This window comes from Hyperolius riggenbachi, chromosome 4 (assembly GCF_040937935.1).
Source record: "Hyperolius riggenbachi isolate aHypRig1 chromosome 4, aHypRig1.pri, whole genome shotgun sequence".
NCBI classification, from domain to species: Eukaryota; Metazoa; Chordata; class Amphibia; order Anura; family Hyperoliidae; genus Hyperolius; species Hyperolius riggenbachi.
The window spans coordinates 1,904,834-1,918,926 of NC_090649.1; the positions used below are offsets into that span (position 1 = coordinate 1,904,834).

At 49.0% G+C, this 14,093-nt stretch overlaps 1 protein-coding gene across 1 annotated transcript in view; it reads right to left on the bottom strand.

Moving 5' to 3' along the window:
- The window catches only part of IFT172 (intraflagellar transport 172), a 619,018-nt gene that overhangs the window by 434,364 nt on the left and 170,561 nt on the right, over nt 1-14,093 (bottom strand). Inside the window, exons 11-15 of the mRNA XM_068279802.1 lie at nt 10,267-10,428; nt 10,125-10,178; nt 8,888-8,991; nt 8,688-8,773; nt 151-263 (exon numbers count right to left, since the gene is read on the bottom strand). Of these exons, the coding sequence (XP_068135903.1) occupies nt 151-263; nt 8,688-8,773; nt 8,888-8,991; nt 10,125-10,178; nt 10,267-10,428 (519 nt within the window). The remainder of the gene's footprint in view (nt 1-150; nt 264-8,687; nt 8,774-8,887; nt 8,992-10,124; nt 10,179-10,266; nt 10,429-14,093) is intronic.

Sequence of the window (14,093 nt, forward strand, 5' to 3'; positions counted from 1 at the left end):
CACACATGAGGAGTAGAGTTCATATCAGAGCGAACTATATTTGATACACAGGATCATAGGAGAAGAAATATAAGATATGAGGACACACAGGATAACAAGCACATCACAATAAGGTAGAGAATCACCAGAGGACAGGCTCAGTTCCCTCACCCGGAGCTTCTTGTCTCGGAAGAGCAACTTCTGGCCAGTCTCATTCAGCTCCAGCCAGTCTATCTTGGTGTCATGGGTGACTGTGCCGATAGGAGAGCCGGTGACCAGATCCACTGCCAAGTTAAAGAGAACATGATGAGAAAGGCCGCAATGGGAAGGTGGAGTCTTACGGGGAACATGGTGGACAGAGCTTTGGGTAAGGTGATATGATGGGGAACATGGTGGAAAGAGCTGTGGGTAAGGTGATATGATGGGAACATGGTGGACAGAGCTTTGGGTAAGGTGATATGATGGGAACATGGTGGACAGAGCTTTGGGTAAGGTGATATGATGGGGAACATGGTGGACAGAGCTTTGGGTAAGGTGATATGATGGGAACATGGTGGACAGAGCTTTGGGTAAGGTGATATGAGGGGAACATGGTGGACAGAGCTTTGGGTAAGGTGATATGATGGGGAACATGGTGGACAGAGCTTTGGGTAAGGTGATATGAGGGGAACATGATGGACAGAGCTTTGGGTAAGGTGATATGATGGGAACATGGTGGACAGAGCTTTGGGTAAGGTGATATGATGGGAACATGGTGGACAGAGCTTTGGGTAAGGTGATATGAGGGGAACATGGTGGACAGAGCTTTGGGTAAGGTGATATGATGGGGAACATGGTGGACAGAGCTTTGGGTAAGGTGATATGATGGGGAACATGGTGGACAGAGCTTTGGGTAAGGTGATATGATGGGAACATGGTGGACAGAGCTTTGGGTAAAGTGATATGATGGGGAACATGGTGGACAGAGCTTTGGGTAAGGTGATATGATGGGGAACATGGTGGACAGAGCTTTGGGTAAGGTGATATGAGGGGAACATGATGGACAGAGCTTTGGGTAAGGTGATATGATGGGAATATGGTGGACAGAGCTTTGGGTAAGCTGATATGATGGGAACATGGAGGACAGAGCTTTGGGTAAGGTGATATGATAGGGAACATGGCGGATAGAGCTTTGGGTAAGGTGATATGATGGGAACATGGTGGACGGAGCTTTGGGTAAGCTGATATGATGGGAACATGGTGGACAGAGCTTTGGGTAAGCCGATATGATGAGGAACATGGTGGACAGAGCTTTGGGTAAGGTGATATGAGGGGAACATGGTGGACAGAGCTTTGGGTAAGCTGATATGATGGGGAACATGGTGGACAGAGCTTTGGGTAAGGTGATATGATGGGAACATGGTGGACAGAGCTTTGGGTAAGGTGATATGAGGGGAACATGGTGGACAGAGCTTTGGGTAAGGTGATATGATGGGGAACATGGAGGACAGAGCTTTGGGTAAGCTGATATGATGGGGAACATGGTGGACAGAGCTTTGGGTAAGCTGATATGATGGGGAACATGGTGGACAGAGCTTTGGGTAAGGTGATATGATGGGAACATGGTGGACAGAGCTTTGGGTAAGGTGATATGATGGGAACATGGTGGACAGAGCTTTGGGTAAGGTGATATGATGGGGAACATGGTGGACAGAGCTTTGGGTAAGGTGATATGATGGGGAACATGGTGGACAGAGCTTTGGGTAAGGTGATATGATGGGGAACATGGTGGACAGAGCTTTGGGTAAGGTGATATGATGGGGAACATGGTGGACAGAGCTTTGGGTAAGCTGATATGATGGGAACATGGTGGACGGAGCTTTAGGTAAGCTGATATGATGGGAACATGGTGCACGGAGCTTTGGGTAAGGTGATATGATGGGAAGATGGTGGACGGAGCTTTGGGTAAGCTGATATGATGGGAACATGGTGGACAGAGCTTTGGGTAAGCTGATATGATGGGAACATGGTGGACAGAGCTTTGGGTAAGCTGATATGATGGGAACATGGTGGACAGAGCTTTGGGTAGGCCGATATGATGGGAACATGGTGGACAGAGCTTTGGGTAAGGTGATATGATGGGAAGATGGTGGACAGAGCTATGGGTAAGCTGATATGATGGGAACATGGTGGCCAGAGATTTGGGTAAGCTGATATGATGGGAACATGGTGGACAGAGCTTTGGGTAAGGTGATATGATGGGGAACATGGTGGACAGAGCTTTGGGTAAGGTGATATGATGGGAATATGGTGGACAGAGCTTTGGGTAAGCTGATATGATGGGAACATGGAGGACAGAGCTTTGGGTAAGGTGATATGATGGGAACATGGAGGACAGAGCTTTGGGTAAGGTGATATGAGGGGAACATGGAGGACAGAGCTTTGGGTAAGGTGATATGATGGGAACATGGAGGACAGAGCTTTGGGTAAGGTGATATGATGGGAACAAGGTGGACGGAGCTTTGGGTAAGGTGATATGATGGGAACATGGAGGACAGAGCTTTGGGTAAGGTGATATGAGGGGAACATGGTGGACAGAGCTTTGGGTAAGGTGATATGAGGGGAACATGGTGGACAGAGCTTTGGGAAAGGTGATATGAGGGGAACATGGTGGACAGAGCTTTGGGAAAGGTGATATGAGGGGAACATGGTGGACAGAGCTTTGGGAAAGGTGATATGAGGGGAACATGGTGGACAGAGCTTTGGGAAAGGTGATATGAGGGGAACATGGTAGACAGAGCTTTGGGTAAGGTGATATGATGGGGAACATGGTGGACGGAGCTTTGGGTAAGGTGATATGATGGGGAACATGGTAGACGGAGTTTTGGGTAAGGTGATATGATGGGAACATGGTGGACGGAGCTTTGGGTAAGCTGATATGATGGGAACATGGTGGACGGATCTTTGGGCAAGGTGATATGATGGGAACATGGTGGAGAGAGCTTTGGGTAAGGTGATATGATGGGAACATGGTGGACGGAGCTTTGGGTAAGGTGATATGATGGGAACATGGAGGACAGAGCTTTGGGTAAGGTGATATGATGGGAACATGGAGGACAGAGCTTTGGGTAAGCGGATATGATGGGAACATGGTGGACAGAGCTTTGGGTAAGCGGATATGATGGGAACATGGTGGACAGAGCTTTGGGTAAGGTGACATGGTGGACAGAGCTTTGGGTAAGCTGATATGATGGGAACATGGTGGACAGAGCTTTGGGTAAGCTGATCTGATGGGGAACATGGTGGACAGAGCTTTGGGTAAGGTGATATGATGGGAACATGGTGGACAGAGCTTTGGATAAGGTGATATGATGGTAAACATGGAGGACAGAGCTTTGGGTAAGGTGATATGATGGGAACATGGAGGACAGAGCTTTGGGTAAGGTGATATGATGGGAACATGGTGGACAGAGCTTTGGGTAATGTGATATGATGGGAACATGGTGGACAGAGCTTTGGGTAGGCCGATATGATGAGGAACATGGTGAACAGAGCTTTGGGTAAGGTGATATGATGGGAATATGGTGAACAGAGCTTTGGGTAAGGTGATATGATGGGAATATGGTGGACAGAGCTTTGGGTAAGGTGATATGATGGGAACATGGTGGAGAGAGCTTTGGGTAAGGTGATATGATGGGAATATGGTGGACAGAGCTTTGGGTAAGGTGATATGATGGGAATATGGTGGACAGAGCTTTGGGTAAGCAGATATGATGGGAACATGGAGGACAGAGCTTTGGGTAAGCGGATATGATGAGAACATGGTGGACAGAGCTTTGGGTAAGGTGATATAATGGGAACAAGGTGGACGGAGCTTTGGGTAAGGTGATATGATGGGAACATGGAGGACAGAGCTTTGGGTAAGGTGATATGAGGGGAACATGGTGGACAGAGCTTTGGGTAAGGTGATATGAGGGGAACATGGTGGACAGAGCTTTGGGTAAGGTGATATGAGGGGAACATGGTAGACAGAGCTTTGGGTAAGGTGATATGATGGGGAACATGGTAGACGGAGTTTTGGGTAAGGTGATATGATGGGAACATGGTGGACGGAGCTTTGGGTAAGCTGATATGATGGGAACATGGTGGACGGAGCTTTGGGTAAGGTGATATGATGGGAACATGGAGGACAGAGCTTTGGGTAAGGTGATATGATGGGAACATGGTGGACGGAGCTTTGGGTAAGCTGATATGATGGGAACATGGAGGACAGAGCTTTGGGTAAGGTGATATGATGGGAACATGGAGGACGGATCTTTGGGCAAGGTGATATGATGGGAACATGGTGGAGAGAGCTTTGGGTAAGGTGATATGATGGGAACATGGTGGACGGAGCTTTGGGTAAGCTGATATGATGGGAACATGGAGGACGGAGCTTTGGGTAAGGTGATATGATGGGAACATGGAGGACAGAGCTTTGGGTAAGCGGATATGATGGAAACATGGTGGACAGAGCTTTGGGTAAGCGGATATGATGGGAACATGGTGGACAGAGCTTTGGGTAAGGTGACATGGTGGACAGAGCTTTGGGTAAGCTGATATGATGGGAACATGGTGGACAGAGCTTTGGGTAAGCTGATATGATGGGAACATGGAGGACGGAGCTTTGGGTAAGGTGACATGGTGGACAGAGCTTTGGGTAAGCTGATATGATGGGAACATGGTGGACAGAGCTTTGGGTAAGCTGATATGATGGGAACATGGAGGACGGAGCTTTGGGTAAGGTGATATGATGGGAACATGGAGGACAGAGCTTTGGGTAAGCGGATATGATGGAAACATGGAGGACAGAGCTTTGGGTAAGGTGATATGATGGGAACATGGTGGACGGAGCTTTGGGTAAGCTGATATGATGGGAACATGGAGGACAGAGCTTTGGGTAAGGTGATATGATGGGAACATGGAGGACGGATCTTTGGGCAAGGTGATATGATGGGAACATGGTGGAGAGAGCTTTGGGTAAGGTGATATGATGGGAACATGGTGGACGGAGCTTTGGGTAAGCTGATATGATGGGAACATGGAGGACGGAGCTTTGGGTAAGGTGATATGATGGGAACATGGTGGACAGAGCTTTGGGTAAGGTGACATGGTGGACAGAGCTTTGGGTAAGCTGATATGATGGGAACATGGTGGACAGAGCTTTGGGTAAGCTGATATGATGGGGAACATGGTGGACAGAGCTTTGGGTAAGGTGATATGATGGGAACATGGTGGACAGAGCTTTGGGTAAGGTGATATGATGGGAACATGGTGGACAGAGCTTTGGGTAAGGTGATATGATGGGAACATGGAGGACAGAGCTTTGGGTAAGGTGATATGATGGGAACATGGTGGACAGAGCTTTGGGTAATGTGATATGATGGGAACATGGTGGACAGAGCTTTGGGTAGGCCGATATGATGAGGAACATGGTGAACAGAGCTTTGGGTAAGGTGATATGATGGGAATATGGTGAACAGAGCTTTGGGTAAGGTGATATGATGGGAATATGGTGGACAGAGCTTTGGGTAAGGTGATATGATGGGAACATGGTGGAGAGAGCTTTGGGTAAGGTGATATGATGGGAATATGGTGGACAGAGCTTTGGGTAAGGTGATATGATGGGAATATGGTGGACAGAGCTTTGGGTAAGCAGATATGATGGGAACATGGAGGACAGAGCTTTGGGTAAGCGGATATGATGAGAACATGGTGGACAGAGCTTTGGGTAAGGTGATATAATGGGAACAAGGTGGACGGAGCTTTGGGTAAGGTGATATGATGGGAACATGGAGGACAGAGCTTTGGGTAAGGTGATATGAGGGGAACATGGTGGACAGAGCTTTGGGTAAGGTGATATGAGGGGAACATGGTGGACAGAGCTTTGGGTAAGGTGATATGAGGGGAACATGGTAGACAGAGCTTTGGGTAAGGTGATATGATGGGGAACATGGTAGACGGAGTTTTGGGTAAGGTGATATGATGGGAACATGGTGGACGGAGCTTTGGGTAAGCTGATATGATGGGAACATGGTGGACGGAGCTTTGGGTAAGGTGATATGATGGGAACATGGAGGACAGAGCTTTGGGTAAGGTGATATGATGGGAACATGGTGGACGGAGCTTTGGGTAAGCTGATATGATGGGAACATGGAGGACAGAGCTTTGGGTAAGGTGATATGATGGGAACATGGAGGACAGAGCTTTGGGTAAGCTGATATGATGGGAACATGGTGGACAGAGCTTTGGGTAAGCGGATATGATGGGAACATGGTGGACAGAGCTTTGGGTAATGTGATATGATGGGAACATGGTGGACAGAGCTTTGGGTAAGCTGATATGATGGGAACATGGTGAACAGAGCTTTGGGTAAGGTGATATGATGGGGAACATGGAGGACAGAGCTTTGGGTAAGGTGATATGATGGGGAACATGGTGGACGGAGCTTTGGGTAAGGTGATATGATGGGAACATGGTGGACAGAGCTTTGGGTAAGCTGATATGATGGGAACATGGTGGACGGAGCTTTGGGTAAGCTGATATGATGGGAACATGGAGGACAGAGCTTTGGGTAAGGTGATATGATGGGAACATGGAGGACAGAGCTTTGGGTAAGCGGATATGATGGGAACATGGTGGACAGAGCTTTGGGTAAGGTGATATGATGGGGAACATGGTGGACAGAGCTTTGGGTAAGGTGATATGATGGGAACATGGTGGACAGAGCTTTGGGTAAGGTGATATGATAGGGAACATGGTGGAGAGAGCTTTGGGTAAGCGGATATGATGGGAACATGGTGGACAGAGCTTTGGGTAAGGTGACATGGTGGACAGAGCTTTGGGTAAGCTGATATGATGGGAACATGGTGGACAGAGCTTTGGGTAAGCTGATATGATGGGGAACATGGTGGACAGAGCTTTGGGTAAGGTGATATGATGGGAACATGGTGGACAGAGCTTTGGATAAGGTGATATGATGGGGAACATGGAGGACAGAGCTTTGGGTAAGGTGATATGATGGGAACATGGAGGACAGAGCTTTGGGTAAGGTGATATGATGGGAACATGGTGGACAGAGCTTTGGGTAATGTGATATGATGGGAACATGGTGGACAGAGCTTTGGGTAGGCCGATATGATGAGGAACATGGTGGACGGAGCTTTGGGTAAGCTGATATGATGGGAACATGGTGAACAGAGGTTTGGGTAAGGTGATATGATGGGAACATGGAGGACAGAGCTTTGGGTAGGGTGATATGATGGGAACATGGTGGACAGAGCTTTGGGTAAGGTGATATGATGGGGAACATGGTGGACAGAGCTTTGGGTAAGGTGATATGATGGGGAACATGGTGGACAGAGCTTTGGGTAAGGTGATATGATGGGAACATGGTGGACAGAGCTTTGGGTAAGGTGATATGATGGGAACATGGTGGACGGAGCTTTGGGTAAGGTGATATGATGGGAACATGGAGGACAGAGCTTTGGGTAAGGTGATATGATGGGATCATGGTGGACGGAGCTTTGGGTAAGGTGATATGATGGGGAACATGGAGGACAGAGCTTTGGGTAAGGTGATATGATGGGGAACATGGTGGACAGAGCTTTGGGTAAGGTGATATGATGGGGAACATGGTGGACAGAGCTTTGGGTAAGGTGATATGATGGGAACATGGTGGACAGAGCTTTGGGTAAGGTGATATGATGGGAACATGGTGGACAGAGCTTTGGGTAAGGTGATATGATGGGAACATGGTGGACAGAGCTTTGGGTAAGGTGATATGATGGGAACATGGAGGACAGAGCTTTGGGTAAGGTGATATGATGGGGAACATGGTGGACAGAGCTTTGGGTAAGCGGATATGATGGGAACATGGTGGACAGAGCTTTGGGTAAGGTGATATGATGGGGAACATGGTGGACAGAGCTTTGGGTAAGTTGATATGATGGGAACATGGTAGACAGAGCTTTGGGTAAGCTGATATGATGGGAACATGGTGGACAGAGCTTTGGGTAAGGTGATATGATGGGAACATGGTGGACAGAGCTTTGGGTAAGGTGATATGATGGGGAACATGGTGGACAGAGCTTTGGGTAAGGTGATATGATGGGAACATGGTGGACAGAGCTTTGGGTAAGGTGATATGATGGGAACATGGAGGACAGAGCTTTGGGTAAGGTGATATGATGGGAACATGGTAGACAGAGCTTTGGGTAAGGTGATATGATGGGGAACATGGTGGACAGAGCTTTGGGTAAGGTGATATGATGGGAACATGGAGGACAGAGCTTTGGGTAAGGTGATATGATGGGAACATGGAGGACAGAGCTTTGGGTAAGGTGATATGATGGGAACATGGAGGACAGAGCTTTGGGTAAGCTGATATGATGGGAACATGGTGGACAGAGCTTTGGGTAAGGTGATATGATGGGAACATGGTGGACAGAGCTTTGGGTAAGGTGATATGATGGGAACATGGAGGACAGAGCTTTGGGTAAGCTGATATGATGGGAACATGGTGGAAGGAGCTTTGGGTAAGGTGATATGATAGGGAACATGGTGGACAGAGCTTTGGGTAAGCGGATATGATGGGAACATGGTGGACGGAGCTTTGGGTAAGCTGCTATGATGGGAACATGGCAAGGCGATATGACACCAGAGAGTAGGCAAGGAAGTCATAGCTCTACCTATAGCGATGGTCTTCATATCGATGAGGTAGGCCAGCTTCTTGTTGTTCTCCACACCACGCTGCTTCCTCTCATTCAGACGAGCACTGCGGATAGACAAAGTCTATTATTGGGGAGGACTAGAATTAAGGGGTGTCACCCATTTCTTATTCCCATCTACCTACAGCCCTTTCTCCTGGATGATCTTGGCCTACTGTCACCTGATAAGATGGGGGTTCATGAACTCTGTGCGTACGCTCCCCAATATTTCATTGCTGCCGTACTCCACTAAAGTGAGCTCACCAGCATTGAAGATCATGCAGACCTGTCAGACACACACCAGTAAATTCATCAGAGAGGTACAATGATTCCGGATAAAGAAAGACCGATAGAGGAAGGAAACACGTAACGGGAAGAAGAGATTTAATTGGAGGAAAACAGTGACAGGCAGAGGTGTGGGGGGGGGGGGGGGGAGGGGCACGCAGAGGTGTGGGGGAGGGGCAGGCAGAGGTGTGGGGGGAGGGGCAGGCAGAGGAGTGGGGGGAGGGGCAGGCAGAGGTTGGGGGGAGGGGCAGGCAGAGGTGTTGGGGGAGGGGCAGGCAGAGGTGTGGGGGGAGGGGCAGGCAGAGGTGTGGGGGAGGGTCAGGCAGAGGTGTGGGGGGAGAGACAGGCAGAGGAGTGGGGGGAGGGGCAGGCAGAGGAGTGGGGGGAGGGGCAGGCAGAGGTGTGGGGGGAGGGGCAGGCAGAGGTTTGGGGGGGTGGGGCAGGCAGAGGAATGGGGGGAGGGGCAGGCAGAGGAATGGGGGGAGGGGCAGGCAGAGGAATGGGGGGAGGGGCAGGCAGAGGTGTGGGGGGAAAGGGCAGGTAGAGGTTTGGGGGGGTGGGGCAGGCAGAGGAGTGGGGGGATGGGCAAGCAGAGGAGTGGGGGGAGGGGCACGCAGAGGTGTGGGGGAGGGGCAGGCAGAGGTGTGGGGGGAGGGGCAGGCAGAGGAGTGGGGGGAGGGGCAGGCAGAGGTTTGGGGGAGGGGCAGGCAGAGGTTTGGGGGAGGGGCAGGCAGAGGTGTGGGGGGAGGGGCAGGCAGAGGTGTGGGGGAGGGTCAGGCAGAGGTGTGGGGGGAGAGACAGGCAGAGGAGTGGGGGGAGGGGCAGGCAGAGGAGTGGGGGGAGGGGCAGGCAGAGGTGTGGGGGGAGGGGCAGGCAGAGGTTTGGGGGGGTGGGGCAGGCAGAGGAATGGGGGGAGGGGCAGGCAGAGGAATGGGGGGAGGGGCAGGCAGAGGTGTGGGGGGAAGGGCAGGTAGAGGTTTGGGGGGGTGGGGCAGGCAGAGGAGTGGGGGGATGGGCAAGCAGAGGAGTGGGGGGAAGGGCAAGCAGAGGAGTGGGGGGAGGGGCAGGCAGAGGTGTGGGGGGAGGGGCAGGCAGACAGGCAGAAAAGATGAATGAATATCTTGCTGATCTCACATTCTCATTTTCAAAGAAGAATTTCTCGTTGCCTCCAGAAGCGGGCCAGGCCACCTAGTGAAAGAGGGCAGTAATCATATGTCATTATTTATTTGAGAACGCTTAACAATAATACATTTACCATCTGCAGCCAATGCAATACCTCACTGAGCCTGTTGGTGCTCAAATCTCCAAAAAGGAGGGTGTGAGAAGTCTGTGCCACAAGGAAACGCTCCTGGCCCATGATTTTCACCTCGTTCACTCCATAGCCATAATGAGATTTCAGGACCACGCGCGTTCCACTGGACAGGTTCTTCACAATCACCTGCACAAGAAATAACATATACAGTACAGTACAGTGTGTGCTCTGCAGTGTGTATTGTAGAGTGTGTGTGTGTCCTCAGTGTTGTGTCCATGTGTGTGTATTGCAGTGTGTATGCGCTCTGCAGTGTGTATTGTAGAGTGTGTGTGTCCTCAGTGTTGTGTACATGTGTGTGTATTGCAGTGTGTGCGCTCTGCAGTGTGTGTGTATGTGTGTGTGTCCTCAGTGTTGTGTACATGTGTGTGTATTGCAGTGTGTGTGTACTCTGCAGTGTGTATTGTAGAGTGTGTGTGTCCTCAGTGTTGTGTACATGTGTGTGTATTGCAGTGTGTGTGCTCTGCAGTGTGTATTGTAGAGTGTGTATGTCCTCAGTGTTGTGTACATGTGTGTGTATTGCAGTGTGTGTGTACTCTGCAGTGTGTATTGTAGAGTGTGTGTGTCCTCAGTGTTGTGTACATGTGTGTGTATTGCAGTGTGTGTGCTCTGCAGTGTGTATTGTAGTGTGTGTGTGTCCTCAGTGTTGTGTACATGTGTGTGTATTGCAGTGTGTGTACTCTGCAGTGTGTATTGTAGAGTGTGTATGTCCTCAGTGTTGTGTACATGTGTGTGTATTGCAGTGTGTGCGCTCTGCAGTGTGTATTGTAGAGTGTGTGTGTCCTCAGTGTTGTGTACATGTGTGTGTATTGCAGTGTGTGTGCTCTGCAGTGTGTATGTGTGTGTGTGTGTGTGTCCTCAGTGTTGTGTACATGTGTGTGTATTGCAGTGTGTATGCTCTGCAGTGTGTATTGTAGAGTGTGTGTGTCCTCAGTGTTGTGTACATGTGTGTGTATTGCAGTGTGTGTGTACTCTGCAGTGTGTATTGTAGAGTGTGTGTGTCCTCAGTGTTGTGTACGTGTGTGTGTATTGCAGTGTGTGTGCTCTGCAGTGTGTATTGTAGAGTGTGTGTGTCCTCAGTGTTGTGTCCATGTGTGTGTATTGCAGTGTGTATGCGCTCTGCAGTGTGTATTGTAGAGTGTGTGTGTCCTCAGTGTTGTGTACATGTGTGTGTATTGCAGTGTGTGCGCTCTGCAGTGTGTGTGTATGTGTGTGTGTCCTCAGTGTTGTGTACATGTGTGTGTATTGCAGTGTGTGTGTACTCTGCAGTGTGTATTGTAGTGTGTGTGTGTCCTCAGTGTTGTGTACATGTGTGTGTATTGCAGTGTGTGTACTCTGCAGTGTGTATTGTAGAGTGTGTGTGTCCTCAGTGTTGTGTACATGTGTGTGTATTGCAGTGTGTGTGTACTCTGCAGTGTGTATTGTAGAGTGTGTGTCCTCAGTGTTGTGTACATGTGTGTGTATTGCAGTGTGTGTGCTCTGCAGTGTGTATTGTAGAGTGTGTGTGTCCTCAGTGTTGTGTACATGTGTGTGTATTGCAGTGTGTGTGTACTCTGCAGTGTGTATTGTAGAGTGTGTGTGTCCTCAGTGTTGTGTACATGTGTGTGTATTGCAGTGTGTGCGCTCTGCAGTGTGTATTGTAGAGTGTGTGTGTCCTCAGTGTTGTGTACATGTGTGTGTATTGCAGTGTGTGCGCTCTGCAGTGTGTGTGTATGTGTGTGTGTCCTCAGTGTTGTGTACATGTGTGTGTATTGCAGTGTGTGTGTACTCTGCAGTGTGTATTGTAGAGTGTGTGTGTCCTCAGTGTTGTGTACATGTGTGTGTATTGCAGTGTGTGTGCTCTGCAGTGTGTATTGTAGAGTGTGTATGTCCTCAGTGTTGTGTACATGTGTGTGTATTGCAGTGTGTGTGTACTCTGCAGTGTGTATTGTAGAGTGTGTGTGTCCTCAGTGTTGTGTACATGTGTGTGTATTGCAGTGTGTGTGCTCTGCAGTGTGTATTGTAGTGTGTGTGTGTCCTCAGTGTTGTGTACATGTGTGTGTATTGCAGTGTGTGTACTCTGCAGTGTGTATTGTAGAGTGTGTATGTCCTCAGTGTTGTGTACATGTGTGTGTATTGCAGTGTGTGCGCTCTGCAGTGTGTATTGTAGAGTGTGTGTGTCCTCAGTGTTGTGTACATGTGTGTGTATTGCAGTGTGTGTGCTCTGCAGTGTGTATGTGTGTGTGTGTGTGTGTCCTCAGTGTTGTGTACATGTGTGTGTATTGCAGTGTGTATGCTCTGCAGTGTGTATTGTAGAGTGTGTGTGTCCTCAGTGTTGTGTACATGTGTGTGTATTGCAGTGTGTGTGTACTCTGCAGTGTGTATTGTAGAGTGTGTGTGTCCTCAGTGTTGTGTACGTGTGTGTGTATTGCAGTGTGTGTGCTCTGCAGTGTGTATTGTAGTGTGTGTGTGTCCTCAGTGTTGTGTACATGTGTGTGTATTGCAGTGTGTGTGCTCTGCAGTGTGTATTGTAGAGTGTGTGTGTCCTCAGTGTTGTGTACATGTGTGTGTATTGCAGTGTGTGTGCTCTGCAGTGTGTATTGTAGTGTGTGTGTGTCCTCAGTGTTGTGTACATGTGTGTGTATTGCAGTGTGTGCGCTCTGCAGTGTGTATTGTAGAGTGTGTGTGTCCTCAGTGTTGTGTACGTGTGTGTGTATTGTAGTGTGTATGCTCTGCAGTGTGTATTGTAGTGTGTGTGTGTCCTCAGTGTTGTGTACATGTGTGTGTATTGCAGTGTGTGTGTGCTCTGCAGTGTGTATTGTAGAGTGTGTGTGTCCTCAGTGTTGTGTACATGTGTGTGTATTGCAGTGTGTATGCTCTGCAGTGTGTATTGTAGTGTGTGTGTGTCCTCAGTGTTGTGTACATGTGTGTGTATTGCAGTGTGTGCGCTCTGCAGTGTGTATTGTAGTGTGTATGTCCTCAGTGTTGTGTCCATGTGTGTGTATTGCAGTGTGTGCGCTCTGCAGTGTGTATTGTAGTGTGTGTGTGTCCTCAGTGTTGTGTACATGTGTGTGTATTGCAGTGTGTGTGTACTCTGCAGTGTGTATTGTAGAGTGTGTGTGTCCTCAGTGTTGTGTACATGTGTGTGTATTGCAGTGTGTGTGCTCTGCAGTGTGTATTGTAGTGTGTGTATGTGTGTGTGTTGTGTACATGTGTGTGTATTGCAGTGTGTGTGCTCTGCAGTGTGTATTGTAGTGTGTATGTGTGTGTGTTGTGTACATGTGTGTGTATTGCAGTGTGTGTGCTCTGCAGTGTGTATTGTAGAGTGTGTGTGTCCTCAGTGTTGTGTACATGTGTGTGTATTGCAGTGTGTGTGTACTCTGCAGTGTGTATTGTAGAGTGTGTGTGTCCTCAGTGTTGTGTACATGTGTGTGTATTGCAGTGTGTGTGCTCTGCAGTGTGTATTGTAGTGTGTGTATGTCCTCAGTGTTGTGTACATGTGTGTATTGCAGTGTGTGTGCTCTGCAGTGTGTATTGTAGAGTGTGTGTGTCCTCAGTGTTGTGTACATGTGTGTGTATTGCAGTGTGTGTGTACTCTGCAGTGTGTATTGTAGAGTGTGTGTCCTCAGTGTTGTGTACGTGTGTGTGTATTGCAGTGTGTGTGTGTGCTCTGCAGTGTGTATTGTAGAGTGTGTGTGTCCTCAGTGTTGTGTACATGTGTGTGTATTGCAGTGTGTGTGTGCTCTGCAGTGTGTATTGTAGAGTGTGTGTGTCCTCAGTGTTGTGTACATGTGTGTGTATTGCAGTGTGTGTGC